The sequence below is a fragment of the Dendrobates tinctorius genome, unplaced genomic scaffold, assembly GCF_039654945.1.
Source record: "Dendrobates tinctorius isolate UK_male_01 unplaced genomic scaffold, ASM3965494v1 ptg000011l, whole genome shotgun sequence".
Lineage (NCBI taxonomy): Eukaryota > Metazoa > Chordata > Amphibia > Anura > Dendrobatidae > Dendrobates > Dendrobates tinctorius.
Window position 1 is genome coordinate 16,790,613 of NW_027361679.1, and position 22,086 is coordinate 16,812,698.

The 22,086-nt window shown below is 46.1% G+C and overlaps 1 protein-coding gene and 1 long non-coding RNA gene across 2 annotated transcripts in view; both read left to right on the forward strand.

Moving 5' to 3' along the window:
- Nucleotides 1-22,086, forward strand: part of LOC141101168 (uncharacterized) — a 205,902-nt gene that overhangs the window by 54,394 nt on the left and 129,422 nt on the right. The window lies entirely within an intron of this gene.
- LOC141051191 (uncharacterized) lies at nt 7,191-21,745 on the forward strand. The gene is made up of 6 exons (XM_073548056.1): nt 7,191-7,554; nt 7,644-7,791; nt 7,894-8,012; nt 9,195-9,394; nt 20,186-20,466; nt 20,869-21,745. Exons 1-6 carry the CDS (start codon nt 7,191-7,193, stop codon nt 21,743-21,745), a joined length of 1,989 nt encoding a protein of 662 aa, XP_073404157.1.

Below are 22,086 nucleotides of genomic sequence, written 5' to 3' on the forward strand. Positions count from 1 at the left end.
CACTGTCCAACTGGGGAGCTGATGGGTTGCCATGGGTCTTCTGAAGACTCACATGTCTGGCATCACAGTGTTCTTATGAAGTTCAGCCTGTGGCTGGCATTCATAGGACACTGAGTTTTATTACATACTGCAATACTATGGTATTGCATCTCATAGTATAAGTGATCGCAGATTCAAGTTCCCTAATGGGACTAAAAAATTAAGTAAAAACAAATAGTAAAAAGAAAATTTAAAAAAGTAAAAATTTGAATCACACCTCTTTTTGTCCAATACAAACTAAAGATATAAAAAAAAAACATATTTGGTATCACCGTATTCGTAAAATTATGATCTGTCAAAATATAAATAAATCCATAGGGAAACACTGTAAATAGAAAAAAAGTGGGTTTTTTTCCTAGTTGCCGCAAAAAATGCAATAAGTGAACAAACTCAGAACCTTGCATCTCCGTTTCCAAGACTTCTGTCAGGCTGCACCAGTATTCTGAAATGCACTATCCCAAACTATCCAACTGATATGTAGCCCCCATATTTTTAATCGTGCTTAAAAAACACGTCTGTTTAGCCAGACTTATCACCTCAACTCACTAACTTAACTCCCTGTTCCCTCCTTCTAAATGTTAATCATAATCTGCTCCCTCTTATTGTAGAGCAGCAGTATTTTAGTCATTGAATTTAGTGAGACATTGACTCCAGCAAGTTAAGTACCGTATATACTCGCGTATAAGCCGAGATTTTCAGCCCCCTTATACGCGGGTCATATACTGGGGGTGGGCGAGGAGGGGGAGCAGGGGTGGCAGAGACCATACTCACCCCTCCTGGAACGACTCTGCAGCCCCTGCTTCTCCCTCGGTCTTCCTGCGTTCAGCGGTCATGTGGTACCGCTCATTAAACTCATGAATATGCATATATTCATGAGTTTAATGAGCGGTACCATGTGACCGCTGAACGCAGGAAGATGACTGAGGGAGAAGCGGGCTGCAGAGAACACCATGCGCCAGGAGGGGGGTGAGTATGACGAGGGCAGAGTCATATTCACCTGTCCCCGTTCCATCGCCGTGCACTGCTGTCTCCTGGTCCTGCTGCTGTGACTCTGTCAATGCAGAGACCCGGGAGACAGAGCGGTGGACGACGATAGAACGGGGACCGGTAAATATCGCCAGTGCCGGGGGCTCAGGACACCGGTACCTGGCACCGGCGCCGGAAAGGTATCTCATATTTTTCTTAATTGCAGCAGCAGTGTTAGCAGCAAATAAGGGGTATTTATGGAGCATCTTATGGGGCAGCATTAACCCTTGTGCAGCAGCATATTATGGGGGTTATTTATGGAGCATCTTATGGTGCAGCATTACCCCTTGTGCAGCAGCATATTTTGGGGGGGTATTTATGGATCATCTTATGAGGCAGCATTAACCCTTGTGCAGCAGCATATTATGAAGGGTATTTATGGAGCAGCATTAACCCTTGTGCAGCAGCATATGGGGGTATTTATGGAGCATCTTACGGGGCAGCATTAACCCTTGTGCAGCAGCACATGGGGGGTTTTTATCTATGGAGCATCTTGGACCACCATTAACCCTCGGCTTATATATGAGTCAATAACTTTTCCCATTTTTTGTGGCAAAATTAGGGGGGTCGATTTATACGCGGGTCGGCTTATACACGAGTGTAGACAATAATGTTTTTTATTGTCTAAATACTGCATACATGCAATTGCTCCCCGCCGGAATATGAAAATAAAGTCCAGTGCACTTGCACCCCCGTATGGTTCTCGGATGCTACCGTGTTTTTCCACATCATTGGCTCTGGCTTTTGTTAGCTTCGTACAGCAATGCATAGAACAACAGCACCTAAGTTCTGCTGCATATGAAACTAAACTGACACACACCAAACCCTTGCTGCAGGTTCTTAGCATTTCTTCTTTAGTCCATGGGTCACCTTCTGCAAGTCCGTAGACTGCCTTGGAATGGCACCTGGTGACTACTTGTGGTCCAGGCCTATCCTCACAATCAGAGGCTCTAGTGAAAACCAGATAGTCACTATTGCAGAAGGTCCATATCCACTGTCAACACAATAAGTTCAGGCCATGTACACCGCTGACCAGTTGAGACCCAGAGACCCCAAATGAAACGTACAAGTCCTGTTTAAGGAGGTTCGTTCTCAGTGTGATTATCAAGACTAGCTGATGCAGGCAGTTTCTGTGGTGGTATCTCAGCTGCAGGATTTGACCACCTCCGTTTCCACCCTGTCCCACTCTACAACCGTGACAGGTCATCCCTCCTCATGGTTGATATCATCTTTCTGGGAACCATCTAAGGTTCCAGAATCTGGTGGAGCAGCTGAGTTTCAGCTTCCACTTCTGTTCTGCTTCTCTCCCACGCTCATCTATTTCCTTCGGACCAGATCAAGATTGCCTTTATGGTCTCTCTCCTGTCTGGACAAGTCCAAGTTGGGCAAATCCTGTTTGGAAGTGTGGAGGTCCAGTGACCCACGATTTAGGGAGATTCCTGGAGATGTTCTGAGCATTGTTTGAGGAACCAGTCAGCACCTCATCACCCGTTTCGCCCCTTTTGACCTTTCTACAAGGTCCCTGATAAAGGAATGTAATTCCGAAACGTGTGTCGGGGCGTGTGCCGCATTTGTACCAAAGCGGCCCTCAAAGCTATACACCCCTTTCTGTCTCAAAAGGCTTTGCATTTTATATTTAGCACATAGTACACAATACATGTTGGATTATACTTTTCCGATTTGACAGTCCATTATCACTTTTTTTGCACCACATGTATTGGATGTGGTGCATCATTTCTACTTATTTATTCTACACTTAAGCACTTTAATCATTTCACCATTGTGTGTATTTACATTTTAACAATCATGCTAGATATCTTGCATTAATTTTGCCACATATGATCCTCCCTCCTTTGTTACTTTTGTTCATTTTTTAATAGTTTTCTTGTTTTGGTATTGTTTTTTATACTGCACAGTCACAAGCCTCTTTGACCCAAATCTTTTGTTTTTTATTTTTATATATTTTTATATTGATTTACTTTTTCTAATTGAAACAGAGAGGGGCTTTATATGATCACAAAATGTTGCTAATGTGTTGCTTAAGTGATCTTGCTTGATTGGATATGTTTTATTTATTTTTTTCCCTTTAATTTTTTCTTTGGGGTCTTGCTGTTTGTAATTTTGAGTGCATATATATATATATATATATATATATATATATACACACACATTGTGTTACAGCAAAGGGTGTTTTGCGGGACGGGAGATACATTTCTCCCAGCAGGTTAAAGTTTGGATGGGATTTTCCCTAAAGACAAGGACCTGCGAAGATGTCATGGTCACGTGATGAGCCCATGTGATGTCGACCTCACATGTAGGTGGGGTTATGGGTTATGTAATGGAGGTTGGTATTTGGCACATGGTGAGTGTGTGTGGAAGATACAGGAACTTGGCTGGAGTTAGTCTGAATTTGTTAGCAGGATTACCCGTGCTGCAGAGCTATAGCAGCAAGACTCCAAACAACCCTGGGAATGACACCTGGCGGATGCCTCTGACCTGGCAGCCGCTTAGTTAAGTCTGTCCCATGCAAGGGTGAGTCTGGTTCTCCAAGCTGGAGTATGTTTATGTTTTCCATTACTTTCTGTTAATCTGCTGTTTTTCAAAGTGACATTAAACCACTAAAGTTGGACTTTAAGCCTGTGTGTTGCCTCGTTACTGCGGCCCTGCCATTGCCTATCAGAGCAAATTCCTACAATTGGTGGAGAATGCAGGCATACGCAGTGAGGCCAGGCTGTTTTTTGCTGATATTTTGCTCTGCATTCTAGCTTATGTCCTAAGTGAAAAGAGTGCCGCAGATCCAGGGGGGGAACTTTCCAGAAATGGAGACAACAGTAAAAATGCTTATGGAGGCCATGCTACAGCAGCAGCAGGCTACACAGCAGCAGCAGGAAACAAACTGGCTGTTGATACAGCACAACACGACGGTACAGACAACAGGAACTACACGGGGAATCCATGATGTCTGGAAAGTGGTTCGTACAGCGGTTCCCAAAATGGAGAAGTCTGACAATGTTGAGACGTACCTGGAGATGTTTGAAGAAGTGGCTGAGAGGGAGAAATTACCCAGGGTCCAGTGGGCAGAAATCTCTCCGTTTCTGGCCCCAGGACCGCAGAAAACCTATATGGACTTACCCACGGAGCAAAGGGCGGACTACACGATCGTCAAGGGTGAGATACTGGCATGTCTTGGGGTAAATGTGTTAGTCCGGGCCCAACAGGTACACCAGTGGGAGTTTAACCCCTCCAAGCCGACTCGGTCCCAGTATTATGACCTGGTGCACCTGTTACAAAAGTGGTTGCAGCCTGAGGTATTGTCTCCCACGGCCATGCTGGACCGCATAGCGACTGATAAATTTTGGAGTGGTTTGCCCCACTCCCTCCAAACATGGGTCAGAAAGGCCTCCCCTACTAATGCCCTTCAGATGATAGACCTCATAGAGAGATTTGGGGCTACCAAAGAACTACAGGGAGGGACTGCCTGGAAGGTAACAGGAAGGTTCCCTAAGTCTCCACCCCTGACTAGGCGAGCAGAGCCCAGGAAGGCTGCTCAGGACTTATCTGGGGAAGAAAGGAGCCCCATAATCTGCTGGCGGTGCCAGGAACCAGGTCATATGAGAGCTGATTGCCCCCACCTGGCTGAGCCCATGGACACAAACTTTGGGTACCGCCAGTCACACTATGCCGAACCGATGTGTGCAATGGGCACCCTGAAGGGTCAAATATTGAACATTTGTGTAAGGTTGAAGTGGAGGGCACCCCGGCTGTGGCCTTACTGGACTCAGGGAGTCTCGTAAACCCTGGTACGAGCCACCCTGGTACAAACGAGCGAGTATACTGGTCGGAAAATTTGTGTATTGTGTATACATGGGGATCTGAAAGACTATCCTACCGCACTAGTGATGATAAACACGCCAGAAGGGAGGCAGTGCCGCGAGGTGGGGGTTGTGATTAATTTGCATTATGAAGTGATAATTTCCTTTGTTTTCTGTGCTGTGGCCAACTGTTGTCCCACTCCCTGAACAGCTGCCGGCACCAGTGGCAACCAGGTTACATTCTCCAGAAGTAGGGCATGAACCTGGTGGCCCAGAGGAACAAGTGCTGACAGTAAGGCTGTTACACCGCTCCGTCATACTCACCTGGCCTCCGCTCCCATGCCTCAGCCAGCCTCCGCTCCCACGCCGCAGCCGGTCTCCGCTCCCATGCCGCAGCCTCTCTCCACCCGACGGCCACGGCGGTCACCTCTGACGGGCTCGTGGCCGACGCCATCCCTGCATGCAATGCGCATGCACCATAGGCCGCTGCCGCGCCTCCCTGTTGCATCTTGTGCTCCGGCTGTGTCCTGACCCGGAAGCACCTTCGGACCAATGGCAGACCAGACGGGGCTATATCAGGCCGCTTCCCCCTGAGGGAGGCGCCTGATCGTTGTGTTACCTTGCACACTGGGCCCTGCTTCCTCCTGTGCTCTCTACAGTCTCTCAGTGCCGTCCTCAGTGTTTCCTGCAGCAGCCTCGCAGCCTGTCTTCCGTGTTCGCTAACAGTTATTCTCAGTCCTGCTCCAGTGTTCCTGTTTCCTCCGTCTCCTGCCTCCGGTGTTCCTGATCCATCCTGCTCCAGTCCTGCCGTCCTACTCCAGTCCTGCCTCAGGTGTTCCTCTTCCAGTCCTGCCGTCCTACTCCAGTCCTGCCTCTGGTGTTCCTGTTCCAGTCCTGCCGTCCTACTCCAATCCTGCCTCCGGTGTTCCAGTTCCATCCTGCTCCAGTCCTTCCGTCCGCCTTTATTCCTGTCTCCTGTGTTCCAACTCTGTCCTTTCATCTACACTTCAGTTCCTCCACGTTCCAGTCTATAGTCTTACTCCATTCCTGTCTCCTGTGTGCCAGCCCTGTTCTGTCATCTACCCTTCAGTCCCACTGTCCTACTCCAGTCTATCCTGAGCCGCCCCTCTCGGTACCGGCTACCGTGGTACTCGAACCCCTGGGCCTGCTCCTAACGGTCCCTGTATAGGGGTCGGTTCCACCTGGCAGCTCGCCTGGGGTCCTCTCAGTGCCACGGTGCAGAGGGTCCACTCCTGGAGATTCCAGCTCCTGACCACCCATGCTAACAAGGGCTAACCTTCCCTTCGGTGGAGGAGGGGAAGAATCCTCCCATAGAAGTTGAAACTATGCCGCGGCCGCCACCTGCTCCTGCCTCCATGCCGCTGCCTCCTGGCGTGCCACCTCCCCCCGAGCCCCGGTGTACTTACCGGTCCTCGGCGTCCCGGTGCGTGCCCGCTCAGGTCCCTGCTCCGGCTCCTGTCTCCCGTCAGGGGCGCGTGCACACTGAGTTCTGTGGCATACGCGCGCTCTGTCCCTAACAACCATTCCTAGCAACCCTGCCGCTCTCTCCAGCCTGCTCTATGGTCTGGAGGGCCCTGACCCGGAAGTCCTCTGCACACTCTGCTTATCACGCCGTCTCTTCCTCCTGACTGTGCCTGACTGTCATTTGTGCTATACAAGTGATCCTGGCCCCACGTCCTCCTGTGATCCTTGTCTACTCTGCTGCTAGCCCTTCCGCCTTGTTTCTGACCTTACGCCCTCCGTGTGCTTTCTCCTAGTGCCTGCCCACCTGTGTCTCCGTAACCTGCCCGTGTTCCCGTATCTCCACCGTGTCTACCTGCCAGCGTGTCTGTCCGTGTACCTGTGGTCCAGCTGTGTCTTCTCGCCAGTGACGTCCACCTGCCCTGTTCCTCTATCTCAGCCGTGTCTTCCTGCCAGTGTCACCAGCCTGCCTGTGTTCCCGTGTCTTAGTCGTGCTCAGCTGCCAGTGTCTCTGTCCCATCCGTATCCCCGTGTTGCAGCCGTGCCAGTCTGCCGCCAGTCCGCCTAGTCTTTCGCTGAGGCTCCTGTTGTTCTTCCCCGGGTACCAGCTGCCATGGTGATAGTCTCCATCGGGCCTGCCCCTAACGCTCCCTGTATAGGGGGTGGTCCACCTGGTCAGCTCAACCGAGGGAGGTCCGTAATCACGGTCCAGCGGGTCCACCCTTGGAGGTCCACTAGTCGTCACAGTACAGTCAGGCCATGGACTCCGCTGGTACCTCAGCCCCCGCCCAAAAGGAACTGCTGTTCCTACAGGAAAGCCAAACCCGGATCATGGTTTTTCTAAAGTCCATGGAGTCTCGTATATCAGCATTACAACCCTCTGATCCAGGAAATGCGTCCCCGCTGGCTAATCTCCAGCAGGAACTTGCCCAGCAACACGACAGTCAGGTCCACATCCTTAATTATATGGCCTCCGTCGATAATCATCTTTTATGCCTGCAGTCTGCCGCCTCGATCCCTGCCCAGGCTCCTGCGCCACACCCACCGCCCCATTTGGCCAGACCTCCTCGGTATAGCGGAGATCCCAAATTATGTCTGGGGTTCCTGAATCAGTGCCAATTGCACTTTGAATTACTGCCACTACATTACCCCACCGATCAGGCTAAGGTGGCCTTTGTGGTGTCCCACCTGGAGGGTGAGGCTCTAACCTGGGTGAACCCCCCTGGGAGCGAGATGATCCTCTGGTCTCCCAGCTCGCCACATTTCTTGAGACTTTTTGCAAAGTCTTTGACGAGCCCGGATGCTTGGTTTCTACCACCGAGTCCCTTTTTAATCACCAGGGCACTTTCTCTGTTGGCCAGTACGCCATTCGCTTCCGTACCCTGTCTTCCGAGCTGGGATGGAACAATGAGGCCTTGGTCGGAGCTTTTCGGTGGGGTTTGCCCGGATCAAGGACGAGCTGGCGGGTCGGGATGCGCCAACGTCTTTAGAGGATCTAATTTCCCTGGCAACTCGCATTGACTTGTGTTTCCAGGAACGCTCCCGTGAAGCTGTCAGGGAGAAGAGACTTCCCCGTCTATCTTCGACCATACGCAGTCCCCTCGTTCGCGACTCACATCTGCCTCCGCGGCCTCAGCACCAGAACCCATGCAGGTAGACCGTCTCAAGCCAGCAGAGCAACGCCGCAGAGAGAGAGTCGCACAGGGTCTCTGTTTCTACTGTGGCAGCGCCGCCCAACTGCTACGTTCCTGTCCGGAGAGGCCGGGAAACACCTCCGCCTAGGCCAGGTAAGAGAGGCCTCCCTAGGTGTCAGTGATACCTCTCTACCCTTGACCCTCTCTGTCTTACTGAATCTGGGCTCTTGCCGCTTCTCGGAGGTCACCTATATTGATTCTGGGGCAGCAGGGAACTTCATTCAGCTCGAGGCGGTCAAAAGACTTCTGTCAGGACCTTGGAGACTCCTCGGCAGATAGCTTCAGTTGACGGCAGGCCTTTGCGGGAGACCGTCACCCTGGTCACCGAAGAGGTGGAGCTACATATCGGAGCCTTACATCGGGAGAAGATAGCCTTCTACGTGCTGCCCTCGTTGTCCCATATGTTACTATTAGGTCTTCCTTGGTTGAGAGTCCACGAACCCATCCTTGGCTGGCGATCTGGTGACATTCTACGCTGGGGTAAATCTTGCCAGACCAAGTGCCTGCTCCCCATTCAGCCATTAGTCTCCTCAGCCCGCCACGGTACCTGCAGATTTCCCTCCACCTTACTAGTCCTTTGCGGACGTCTAAGTTGAGAGTCTGCCCCCGTATCGTCCTTATGATTGCCCGATCGACCTGCTTCCAGGCTCCACTCCGCCCAGAGGCCGTATTTACCCGTTAAATCCTCTCGAGTCCCAAGCCATGACCGAGTACGTCCAGGAAAATCTGGCCAAGGGTTTTATTCGGAAGTCTTCATCCCCCGCAGACGCGGGGTTCTTTTTTGTTAAGAAGAAGGATGGATCTCTTCATCTCTGCATCGACTACCGGGGCCTCCACGCTATTACGGTGAAGAACAAGTATCCGCTCCCTCTCCTTCCTGAGTTATTCGACCGGCTGCGGGGAGCACGAATCTTTACCAAACTGGATCTCCGTGGAGCTTACAATCTCGTCCGTATCTGCTCCGGAGATGAGTGGAAGACCGCTTTCAACACCCGGGACGGCCACTACGAGTATTTGGTGATGCCCTTTGGCTTGTGCAATGCCCCCGCAGTGTTCCAGGAATTTGTGAATGATATTTTCCGAGATCTGCTGTATTCTTGTGTGGTGGTATACCTGGATGATATTTTAGTTTTCTCTCCAGATCTGCCTACCCATCGATGGAACGTCCGTCTAGTACTGCTGCGCCTGAGGGAGAATCGCCTCTATGCCAAGCTTGAAAAGTGCGTCCTTGAGCAGTCGTCTCTCCCATTCCTTGGTTACATCATCTCCGACTCCGGCTTGCGCATGGACCCGGAGAAAGTGTCCGCCATGCTCAATTGGCCGCGTACTCATGGTGTCAAGGCAAGTCAGTGATTTCTCGGCTTCACAAGTTACTATCGACAATTCATCCCTCATTTTTCTTCACTGATCGGTTCCAACTCCTCTCTAATCCGCAAGAGGGCCAATCCTCACGTCTGGTTGTTAGAGGCTGAAAATGACATCTTGTCTCTGAAGCAAGCCTTCGCCACAGCATCCATCCATCGTCCAGAGGCTAACAAACCTTTCATTCTGGAGGTAGATGCCTCAGCCACCGGGGCCGGAGTGATACTTTCTCAGAGGTCTACCACAGGTCGGCTTGTCAGCTGCGTTTTTTTTCTCCGAATCCTTTTCCATCTCGGAACGGAACTACTCCATTGGTGACAGAGAGCTGTTGGCCATCAAGCTCGCATTGCAAGAATGGAGGTACTTACTGGATGGGGCCGTACTTTTAAGATCTTTACGGATCATAAAAACTTGGCATATATCCAATCGGCACAGAGACTTAACCCCCGGCAAGCTAGGCCCCTTGTTAAAGTTAAACAATTGCGCACGTCGGTCTGTCATCCCCAAACAGATGGTCTGGTAGAAAGATTCAATAAGACGCTGAAGAGCATGTTAAAAAAGCCATTTCCAAAGATGGGAAGGATTGGGATCTCTTGCTACCATATTTGTTGTTTGCAGTGCGGGAGGTGCCCCAGGCATCTACGGGGTTCTCACCCTTTGAATGGCAGACCCTTTGTATGGCAGACATCCACGGGGCTTACTCGATATAACCAAAGAAGCATGGGAGAATCAACCCACCCACCATAGAAGTGTGATAGAACATGTTGCAAAAATGCAAGAAAGAATGGAGACAGTCCTACCGTTAGTTCAGGAACATATGGAGGCAACACAACGGTCACAGAGTTGGTTCTATAACCGGGAAGCTCGGGTAAGAACCTTTAGTCCTGGGGATTGGATGTTGGTACATGTGCCTACAGTGGATAGCAAATTTCTTGCAAGGTGGCACGGGCCCTACGAGATTATGGAGAAGGTGGGGCCAGTAGACTACAAGGTACACCAACCCGGTCGGAGGAAGCCAGAACAGGTTTACCATGTTAATTTGCTTAAACCATGGAAAGATAGAGACCACCTTGGTGGGGATAGTACGCTGCCTGCATTTCAGACGGAGAAGGCTCCATTACCTCTGGGGGAGTCAGGAGAAGCCCTCTCTGTAGTCAAAATAGCAGATACTTTGTCTCCTAGACAGGTACAGGAGGTACGTGAGTTTGTTAGCCGACATACAGATGTTTTTTCAGAGCTCCCTGGACGCACCTCCTTAATTCAACATGACATTGTTACAGGCCACAGTCCGACTAAAGCCATATCGGGTGCCTGAGGCCTGGCGACAAGCCATGACGGAGGTAAAAACTGCTGCAGTTAGGGGTCATTGAAGAGTTCCAAAGTGAGTGGGCCAGCCCAATAGTCCTAATACCTATGCCTGATGGAACGCTAAGGTTCTGTAATGACTTTAGAAAACTTAATGAAATTTCAAAATTTGATGCCTACCCCATGCCCCGGGTTGATGAGTTGATACAGCGGTTTGGGCAGGTACGGTATTTTTCAACCCTTGACCTCACAAAAGGTTATTGGCAGGTACCCCTAACAGGCGGCGAGGGAAAAACAGCATTTGTAACACCCGAGGGGCTGTTCCAATATAAAGTATTACCCTTCGGGTTACATGGCGCGCCAGTGACATTCCAGCGGTTAATAGATATTGTTCTTCATCCCCATCGCCGTTATGCCTCAGCCTATCTAGATGTGTACAGTACAGACTGGGAAAGTCATTTACCAAACGTACAGGCGGTGATAGATTCCTTGCGACAAGCAGGGCTAACTGCCAACCCAAAGAAGTGTTCTATAGGGTTGGAGGAAGCTCGGTACTTGGGTTACGTCATTGGGAGAGGAGTCCTGAAACCCCAAGTAAACAAAGTGGAGGCAATCCAGAACTGGCCCCGTCCCCTCACATCAAAAAAGCCTTTTTAGGTTTGGTGGGTTATTACAGACGGTTTATTCCCAACTTTGCAACCCTGTCCGTGCCTTTAACAGACTGCTTGAAAGGGAGGAATCATAGAATCATAGAATCGTAGAGTTGGAAGGGACCTCCTGGGCCATCTGGTCCAACCCCCTGCTCAAAGCAGGATTCGCTAAATCATCCCAGTCAGATGTCTGTCCAGCCTCTGTTTGAAGACTTCCATTGAAGGAGAACTCACCACTTCTCGTGGCAGCCTGTTCCACTCATTGATCACTCTAACTGTCAAAAAGTTTTTTCTAATATCTAATCTGTGTCTCCTCCCATTCAGTTTCATCCCATTGCTTCTAGTCTTTCCTTGTGCAAATGAGAATAAAGTTGATCCTTCTACAATGTGACAGCCCTTTAGATATTTGTAGACAGCTATTAAGTCTCCTCTCAGTCTTCTCTTTTGCAAACTAAACATTCCCAAATCCTGCAACCTTTCCTCATAAGACAGGGTTTGCAGACCGGTCACCATTCTGGTCGCTCTTTTCTGAACTTGCTCCAGTTTGTTGATGTCTTTTTTAAAATGTGGTGCCCAAAACTGGACACAATATTCCAGATGAGGTCTGACCAAAGAGGAGTAGAGGGAAATAATGACTTCACGTGATCTAGACTGTATGCTTCTGTTAATACATCCTAGAATTGCATTTGCCTTTTTTGCTGCTGCATCACACTGTTGACTCATATTCAGTCTGTGATCTATTAGTATATCCAAGTCTTTTTCACATGTGCTGTCACTTAGCCCTATTCCTCCCATTCTATATATGCTTTTTCCATTTTTATTGCCCAGATGTAGTACTTTGCATTTCTCCCTGTTAAAAACCATTCTGTTAGTTGCTGCCCACTTCTCCAGTTTATTTAAATCTTTTTGAATCCTCTCTCTCTCTTCTCTAGTATTAGCTATCCCTCCTAGCTTTGTGTCATCAGCAAATTTAATCAGTTTACCCTCAATTCCTTCATCTAAATCGTTGATAAAGATGTTGAACAATACAGGGCCCAGGACAGAGCCCTGTGGTACCCCACTTGAGACATTCTTCCAACTGGATGTGCAGCCATTTACGACCACTCTTTGGGTCCGATCACTAAGCCAGTTATGAATCCACCTAACAGTTGCCTTGTCCATTCCATACTTAATCATTTTTTCAATAAGGATTGTATGAGAGACTTTGTCAAATGATTTGCTGAAGTCAAGATATACTATATCTACAGCATTTCCTTGATCCACCCAATCAGTGATACCGTCATAGCAGGAAATTAAGTTAGTCTGACATGACTTATTAGTTACAAACCCATGCTGACTCTGTTTAATCACTTCATTCTTATCCAGGTATTGACATACATGTTGTTTAATAATTTGTTCAAAGATCTTTCCTGGTATAGAAGTCAGACTCACCGGCCTATAGTTACCTGGGTCCACCTTCTTCCCCTTTTTGAAGATAGGAACAACATTTGCTCTTCTCCAGTCTTCTGGCACTTCTCCTGTTCTCCAAGAATTTTCAAAGATTATAGAGAGGGGTTCAAAAATTTCTTCTGCTATCTCCTTCAGTACTCTGGGGTGTAATTCATCTGGACCTGGAGACTTGAATTCATTTAGGCTAGCTAAGTGTTTCCTCACTATCTTTCTGTTTATAGATATCCTGGATTCTTCTATTCCCTTAATAGGACAGTGAATAACAGTTGATGTTACATTTCCTTTCTGAGAGAAAACAGATGCAAAATAGGAATTTAAAAGTTCAGCCTTCTCAACATCCTGTCTTACCATTTCATCATTTTCATCCTGTAAAAATCCTATAGCATCTTTGACTTTTCTTTTACTTTTGACATATCCCCAAAATCCTTTATTATTGCTTTTGACATCTCTTGCAAGCCTCAATTCATTTTCAGCTTTAGCTAATCTGATTTGTGCCCTGCAGGTTCTGCAGACAGCATTATATTCTTCTTTAGATATGCCTCCCTCTTTCCATTTTATAAACATTTTTTTCTTCCTTTTTAGCATGTGCTTAAGTTCTGTGTTCATCCATCCTGGTTTCCTTAACTGCTTCCTATTCTTCCCTCTTTTCGGAATTGTTAACAACTGTGCTTTGAGAATTTCATTTTTCAAGATTTCCCATCCTTCCTGGACATTTTTGTCTTTAAGGATATCCAGCCATTGGATCCCTCCAATTCTCTTTCTGAATCCCTTAAAATCTGCCTTTCTGAAATCTAACCTTGACGTCTGAGTCTTCACAGGTCTTCCGCCTCTAGTTATCCAAAATTCTAAAATAGCATGGTCGCTACCTCCTAGGGTCCCAGCCACTTTTAACTCCTCAACCATTTCCTCCCTGTTTATAAGGATTAGATCCAAGGTAGCAGTTCCCCTTGTTTTCTCCCTTACCTTTTGGAAGATAAAGTTGTCAGCAAGAGAGGATAAGAATTTCCTTGACCTGTTAGTTTTGCCTGAGAGAGATTCCCAACAAATGTCTGGATAGTTGAAATCTCCCATGACAACTATGTCATATTTTTTGGAGAACTTGGCCATTTGATGCATAAAGAGTTCATCCATATCTTCAGCTTGCACAGGCGGCCTGTAGTAAATGCCTACAATGGTGTCCTTTCCATTGTTCTGTCCTTGTATTCTTACCCAAACAGTTTCCACAGAACTCCCAGTCTCTGAAGCTTCAATCTCTGTGCAGATATACGCGTTTCTAACATACAATGCGACACCCCCTCCTCGTTTATCAAGTCTGTTTCTTGCAAATAAGTTGTATCCTTCTAGTCTTGTATTCCAATCATGTGTATCGTCCCACCAAGTTTCAGTGATTCCAATGACATCATATTTCTTTTCCTGTGTTAGTAGTTCCAATTCTCCTTGTTTGTTGCCCATGCTTTGTGCATTAGTATAGAAACATTTTAGTTTGTGATTGGTTTCTCTTTCTCCAATATTTTTATTAATTAGATTCTTTCGTCTTTGTTCTTCCTTTCCACTTCTAATAGCAGAGTTCTCAATAGCATTTGTCAGGTGTATGGCTTTTTCTGGTCTTTTGCTTCCCTTCCCATGTTGTTCTAGTTTAAAGCTCTCCTTACAAGTGTAGCAAGGCGACTTCCAAATACATGCTTTCCAGTCTTCGTAAGGTGCACCCCATCTCTAGCAAGTAGTCCATCGTATAAGTAGTTCACTCCGTGATCCAGAAATCCAAATCGTTGCTGACGGCACCATCGACGTAGCCAGTTGTTCACCTGCAGAATCTTATTCCACCTCCTTGTTCCATGGCCATCCACTGGGAGGATGGAAGAGAAGACCACCTGCGCTCCCAGTTCTTTCACTTTCTTGCCTAAGTCTTCAAAGTCTCTGCAGATGGTTTCCAGGTCGTTTCTTGCAGTGTCATTTGTCCCCACATGTAGTAGTAGGAATGGGTAGTCATCTGTAGGTCTGAAGAGTCCTGATATCCTGTCAGACACATCTTTAATTTTTGCACCTGGAAGACAACACATTTCTCTTGAAGTTATATCCGGTCTGCAGATAGCGGCCTCAGTTCCTCTCAACAGGGAATCCCCCATGACCACCACTCTCCGTTTCTGGAATGATCAGTTAGAGGAGGCCTTTGTAAAGCTAAAATTGATACTGTATGGTTCACCAGTTCTGATTACACTTGATTTCAAAAGAGAGTTCATTGTGCAGACTGATGCCTCTGAGATAGGGCTCGGTGCCGTGCTGTCTCAGGAGGTTAACGGGGAAGAGCATCCCATTAGTTTCCTAAGCCGGAAGCTTACCCCAGCCGAAACCAGGAACAGTATTGTGGAAAGAGTGCCTGGCTATTAAGTGGGTACTGGAGTCATTGCGCTATTATTTGCTGTGGAGATCATTTCATTTGGTGACAAATCATTCCCCTCTTACATGGATGAGTCAAGCTAAAGAGAGGAATGCACGAGTCACCAGGTGGGTTCTTTCCCTGCAAAATTTTAGTTTTTCAGTATAACATCGGGCAGGCAGACTGCAGGGGAACGTGGATGCCCTGTCCAGAGTTCACTGTATGTCATGTGTCCACCCCTCTAGGGTTGAACAAAGGAGGTAGGTATGTGGTACAGCAAAGGGTGTTTTGCTGGATGGGAGATACATTTTTCCCAGCAGGTTAAAGTTTGGACGGGATTTTCCCGACAAGGACCTGTGATGATGTCACAGTCACATGATCAGCCCATGTGATGTTGACCTCACCTGTGGGTGGGGTTATAGGCTATGTAATGGAGGTTGGCATTTGGCACATGGTGAGTGTGTGTGGAAAATACAGGAACTTTGCTGGAGTTAGCCTGAATTTGTTAGCAGGATTACTCGTGTTGCAGAGCTATAGCAGCAAGACTCCAAACAACCCTGGGAATGGCACCTGGCAGATGCCGATGACCTGGCAGCTGCTTAGTTAAGCCCTTCCCATGCAAGGGTGAGTCTGGGATCAGTGGTTCTCCAAGCTGGAATTTGTTTATGTTTTCCGTTACTTTCTGTTAACCTGTTGTTTTTCAAAGTGACATTAAACCATTGAAGTTGGACTTTAAGCCTGTGTGTTGCCTCATTACTGCGGCCCTGCCATTGCCTACCAGAGCAAATCCCTACAATATATATAAACAATGTGTATATATATATATATATATATATACACAGTCATGGCCAAAAGTATTGACACCCCTGCAATTCTGTCAGATAATACTCAGTTTCTTCCTGAAAATGATTGCAAACACAAATTCTTTGGTATTATTATCTTCATTTAATTTGTCTTAAATGAAAAAACACAAAAAGAATTGTCCTAAAGCCAAATTGGATATAATTCCACACCAAACTTAAAAAAGAGGGTGGACAAAAGTATTGGCACTGTTCGATAAATCATGTGATGCTTCTCTAATTTGTGTAATTAACAGCACCTGTAACTTACCTGTGGCACCTAACAGGTGTTGGCAATAACTAAATCACACTTGCAGCCAGTTAACATGGATTAAAGTTGACTCAACCTCTGTCCTGTGTCCTTGTGTGTACCACATTGAGCATGGAGAAAAGAAAGAAGACCAAAGAACTGTCTGAGGACTTGAGAAACCAAATTGTGAGGAAGCATGAGCAATCTCAAGGCTACAAGTCCATCTCCAAAGACCTGAATGTTCCTGTGTCTACCGTGCGCAGTGTCATCAAGAAGTTTAAAGCCCATGGCACTGTGGCTAACCTCCCTAGATGTGGCCGTAAAAGAAAAATTGACAAGAGATTTCAACGCAAGATTGTGCGGATGTTGGATAAAGAACCTCCACTAACATCCAAACAAGTTCAAGCTGCCCTGCAGTCCGAGGTTACAATGGTGTCAACCCGTACTATCCATCGGCATCTGAATGAAAAGGGACTGTATGGTAGGAGACCCAGGAAGACTCCACTTCTTACCCTGAGACATAAAAAAGCCAGGCTGGAGTTTGCCAAAACTTACCTGAAAAAGCCTAAAACATTTTGGAAGAATGTTCTCTGGTCAGATGAGACATAAGTAGAGCTTTTAGGGCAAAAGCATCAACATAGAGTTTACAGGAGAAAAAAAGAGGCATTCAAAGAAAAGTACATGGTCCCTACAGTCAAACATGGCGGAGGTTCCCTGATGTTTTGGGGTTGCTTTGCTGCCTCTGGCACTGGACTGCTTGACCGTGTGCATGGCATTATGAAGTCAGAAGACTACCAACAAATTTTGCAGCATAATTTAGAGCCCAGTGTGAGAAAGCTGGGTCTACCTCAGAGGTCATGGGTCTTCCAGCAGGACAATAACCCAAAACACACTTCAAAAAGCACTAGAAAATGGTTTGAGAGGAAGCACTGGAGACTTCTAAGGTGGCCAGCAATGAGTCCAGACCTGAATCCCATAGAACACCTGTGGAGAGATCTAAAAATGGCAGTTTGGAGAAGGCACCCTTCAAATATCAGGGACCTGGAGTAGTTTGCCAAAGAAGAATGGTCTAAAATTCCAGCAGAGCATTGTAAGAAACTCATTGATGGTTACCGGAAGCGGTTGGTCGCAGTTATTTTGGCTAAAGGTTGTGCAATCAAGTATTAGGCTGAGGGTGCCAATACTTTTGTCCGGCCCATTTTTGGAGTTTTGTGTGAAATGATCAATGTTTTGCTTTTTGCTTCATTCTATTTTGTGTTTTTTCTTTTAAGACAAATTAAATGAAGATAATAATACCAAAGAATTTGAGTTTGCAATCATTTTCAGGAAGAAACTGAATATTATCTGACAGAATTGCAGGGGTGTCAATACTTTTGGCCATGACTGTATATAGATATATATACACACAGTATATTGTATATTTCTTCAATATGACTTGTGTTTATGAAAAAATGAAAATTTGGCAAAAAATTTTCAAACTTAATTTTTGTACCCTTAACCCCTTTACCCCCTTAAGCCCAAGGGTGGTTTGCACGTTAATGACCAGGCCAGTTTTTACAATTCTGACCACTGCTGTCCCTTTATGAGGTAATAACAATGGATCGTTTCCATGGATCCCGGTGATTCTGGCAATGTTTTATCGTGACATATTGTACTTCATGTTAGTGGTAAAATTTCAATCATATAACTTGCGTTTATTTGTGAAAAAAATGAAAATTTGGAAAATTTTGCAATTTTCCAACTTTGAATTTTTATACCCTTAAATCACAGAAATATGGCAGACAAAAAACTTAATAAGTAACATTTCCCATACGTTTACTTTATATCAGCACAATTTTGGAACCAAAATTATTTTTTGTTAGGAAGTTATAAGGGTTAAAGGTTGACCAGCGATTTCTTATTTTTACAACACCATTTTCTTTTTAGGGACCACATCACATTTGAAGTCACGTTGAGGGGTCTATATGATAGAAAATACCCAAAAGTGATACCATTCTAAAAACTGAACCCCTGACGGTACTCTAAACCACATTCAAGAAGTTCATTAACCCTTTAGGTGCTTCACAGGAATTTTTTGAATGTTTAAAAAAAGTGAACATTTAACTTTTTTTCACAAAAAAATTACTTCAGGTCCAAATTTTTTTTATTTTACCAAGGGTAACAGGAGAAATTGGACTGCAAAAGTTATTGTGCAATTTGTCCTGTGTACGCTGATACCTGATGTGTGGGGGAAACCACTGTTTCGGCGCATGGCAGAGCTCGAAAGGGAAGCAGCGCCGTTTGACTTTTTCAGCGCAAAATTGGCTGGAATTGAGATTGAACGCTTTGTCACGTTTGGAAAGCCCCTGATGTGCCTAAACAGTGGAAACCCCCCACAAGTGACCCCATTTTGGAAACTAGACCCCCAAGGAACTTATCTAGATATGTGGTGAGAATTTTGAACCTCCAAGGGCTTCACAGAAGTTTATAACGTACAGCCGTACAAAAATCATATTTTTCCAAAAAGTGATCTTTACACCCCCAATTTTTATTTTCCCAAGGAAAACAAAACCCCAAAAGTTATTGTGCAATTTATCCTGAGTACACCGACACTCGATATGTGGGAGTAAACCACTGTTTGGGCGCATGGCTGAGCTCTGAAGCGAATGAGTGCCGTTTGACTTTCAATGCAAAATTGGCTTGACGCCATATCGCATTTGGAGAGCTCCTGATGTGCCTAAACAGTGGAAACCCCACACAAATGACACCATTTGGAAACTAGACCCCCCAAGGAACTTATCTAGATGTGTGGTGAGAACTTTGAACCCCCATAGGCTTCACATAAGTTTCTAACGTACAGCCGTAAAGTTAAAAAATCATATTTTTCCACAAACATGATCATTTAATCTCCAATATTTTTATTTTTCCAAGAGTAAAAGGAGAATTTAGACCCCCAAAAGTTGTCCAATTTGTCCTGAGTATGCTGATACCCCATATGTGAGCGAAAACTACTGTATGGGCACACGTCGGAGTTCAGAAGGGAAGTAGTGACATTTTGGAATGCAGACTTTGATGGAATGGTCTGCAGGTGTCATGTCATGTTTGGCGAGCCCCTGATATGCCTAAACTGTGTAAACCTCCCGCAAGTGACCCCATTTTGGAAACTAGACCCCCCCAGGGAACTTATCTAGATGTGTGGTGAGCACTTTGAACCCCCAAGTGCTTCACAGAAGTTTATAACATAGAGCCATAAAAATAATAAAAATCATATTTTTTTTCACAAAAATAATATTTTTGCCCCCAATTTTTTATTTTCCCAAGGGTAAAAGGAGAAATTGGACCTCAAAAGTTGTGCAATTTGACCTAAGTAGGCTGGCGCCCCCCATATGTGAGGGTAAACTCCTGTTTCGGCGCATGGCAGAGCTTGGAAGGGAAGGAGCACCGTTTGACTTTTTCAACACAGAATTGGCTAGAATTGAAATCAGATGCCATGTTGCATTTGAAGTGCCCCTGATGTGCCTAAACAGTGGAATCCCCCCAATTCTAAGGCTAGTTTCACATTAGCGTTTTTTTGCGCAGCGCATCGGGCGCATAAAAAACGCAAAGAAAAACGCAAAACAAACGCGCGTTTTTTTTACATCATGCGCACACTGATGCGTCAAAAAAACGCAGCGTTACTTGCGTTTTACATGCGTTTTTGCATGCGTTTGCGTTTTTTATGCGCATGCGTTTTTAGGTGTGACATTTCACAATAGAAAAATCCTTGAACACCAATGGGTCACCAGTGGGCGTGTGTCATTGGAATGTTTTATAGACCCTGTACTGCTGAATTCAGATTTTGCTGCTGTTTCCGGTGTCAAGATGGACCTGCGTCTGGATAATTTCCGCTTCAAGCTGGATCTTGACATCGCGCTGTCTCAGGCGTATGCCTTTTGTTGCCGGCAAGAAAGGGAGAGACAGCAGAGACGGCAGCGGCGTCGGTTTTGGAGGCATCCAATTATCGAACTCCGGGCAAGCCATGGAGCATATCACACGCTGTACAGCGAGCTCCAGGAAAACCCGGATAAATTTGCTGACTATACACGGATGTCCCAGGAAAGCTTCCTTGACTTGCTGGGTATGGTTGAAGGAAACATCCGGAGACGGGACACTCAGCTCCGGCGTGCCATTCCTCCCGAAGAAAGGCTCCTTGTCACCTTACGGTATGTATGTTGTTATGTTTGCATAATTTTTTTGGCTTTTTCCATTTTTTTTTTTTTTTTTTTTTTTTGGCTATTGAATTTTAACATTATTTTTGGGAAATTGCTTTTTTGCATAATGGTTTTTCTTCTGTCATGTACTAATCCCTTTTTTTTTTTTTTTGTCAAAAAAATTAGGTTTTTTTTTGGCTATTGAATTTTAACATTATTTTTGGGAAATTGCTTTTTTGCATAATGGTTTTTCTTCTGTCATGTACTAATCCCAAGCCTTTATAAAATATTTTTTTTGCTATGTTGTATTAAAAAAACATGCAAAATAGTTAGGCCATGTACTTTTTTATTTTCAGTGTTTTTAGTAATACCCAAGACAGAAATATAATTATTTTTTCTTTTTATGTTTTGCAGGTTCCTGGCAACTGGAGAGAGTCTTTCATCCCTGCATTTCCAGTACCGGCTGGGAATCTCTACTTTATCCGGGATTGTTGCCGACACCTGCAGGGCTCTGTGGGATGTTCTGTGTCCGGAGTTTCTGCCATTGCCCACTGCCGAAAAGTGGCTTCAAATATCGGACAAATTCTGGGCAGTCTGCAATTTCCCGAACTGCCTAGGAGCGGTGGACGGGAAGCACATCCGCATCACAAAACCTGCAAGAAGTGGCTCTGAGTACTACAACTACAAGAAGTACTTTTCCACAGTACTAATGGCCATTGCGGATGCAGACTGCCGGTTTGTGGCGGTGGACATTGGGGCATTCGGACGGGGCAACGATTCCCAGACTTTTAAGAACTCTGATATGGGCCGGAGGTTGTACGGCAACCATTTCAATTTTCCACTGGCACGGCCTCTTCCCCAAACCCAAACTCCACCACTGCCATTTGTAGTGGTTGGGGATGAGGCATTTCAGATGTGCCCAAACCTGCTGAAGCCGTACTCCAGCCGTGACTTGGACCACCCCAAGAAAATTTTCAACTACAGGCTTACGAGGGGTCGCAGGACTGTAGAGTGCGCCTTTGGGATTCTAGTGTCCAGATGGCGAATTCTCAGCACCGCCATCAATCTCAAAATGGAAACAGTGGATGAGGTGGTGAAGGCATGCGTGGTTCTGCACAATTTTGTTATGGCAAAGGAGCGGCCGAACTTTGACATGGATGAACCTGCTGCCAACCCTTTGCCAGATTTTACTCAGCACCCTCTTCAGTCATCAGTCGAAGTTGCCCAAATGAGGGACCAATTTGCGGACTTCTTTTTATCCGATGTGGGTCGTGTAGCATGGCAGGATTAATAGTTTTGTTGTTTGTTAAAAATAAAATACATGTTTTTTTATACCTGTACCCAGTGTACTGTGTCTTAATACACTCCACTACTCACCTGCCCAGGTTAAAGTAAAGAAAGGGAAACCACCATAAAAAAAAAAATATATATATATATATATATATATATACACTCACTGGCCACTTTATTAGGTACACCATGCTAGTAAGGGGTTGGACCCCCTTTTGCCTTCAGAACTGCCTCAATTCTTCGTGGCAGAGATTCAACAAGGTGCTGGAAGCATTCCTCAGAGATTTTGGACCATATTGACATGATGGCATCACACAGTTGGCGCAGATTTGTCGGCTGCAC

What these genes read in the sequence shown, in the direction of transcription:
- LOC141051191 (XM_073548056.1), top strand. Translation starts at nt 7,191, where the DNA reads ATGGTTTTTCTAAAGTCCATGGAGTCTCGTATATCAGCATTACAACCC. An exon ending in CAGCACCAGAACCCATGCAG is followed by an intron (nt 8,013 to 9,194) that starts GTAGACCGTCTC and finishes TTTTCTCTCCAG; the next exon opens with ATCTGCCTACCCATCGATGG. An exon ending in CGCGTACTCATGGTGTCAAG is followed by an intron (nt 9,395 to 20,185) that starts GCAAGTCAGTGA and finishes GCGCTGTCTCAG; the next exon opens with GCGTATGCCTTTTGTTGCCG.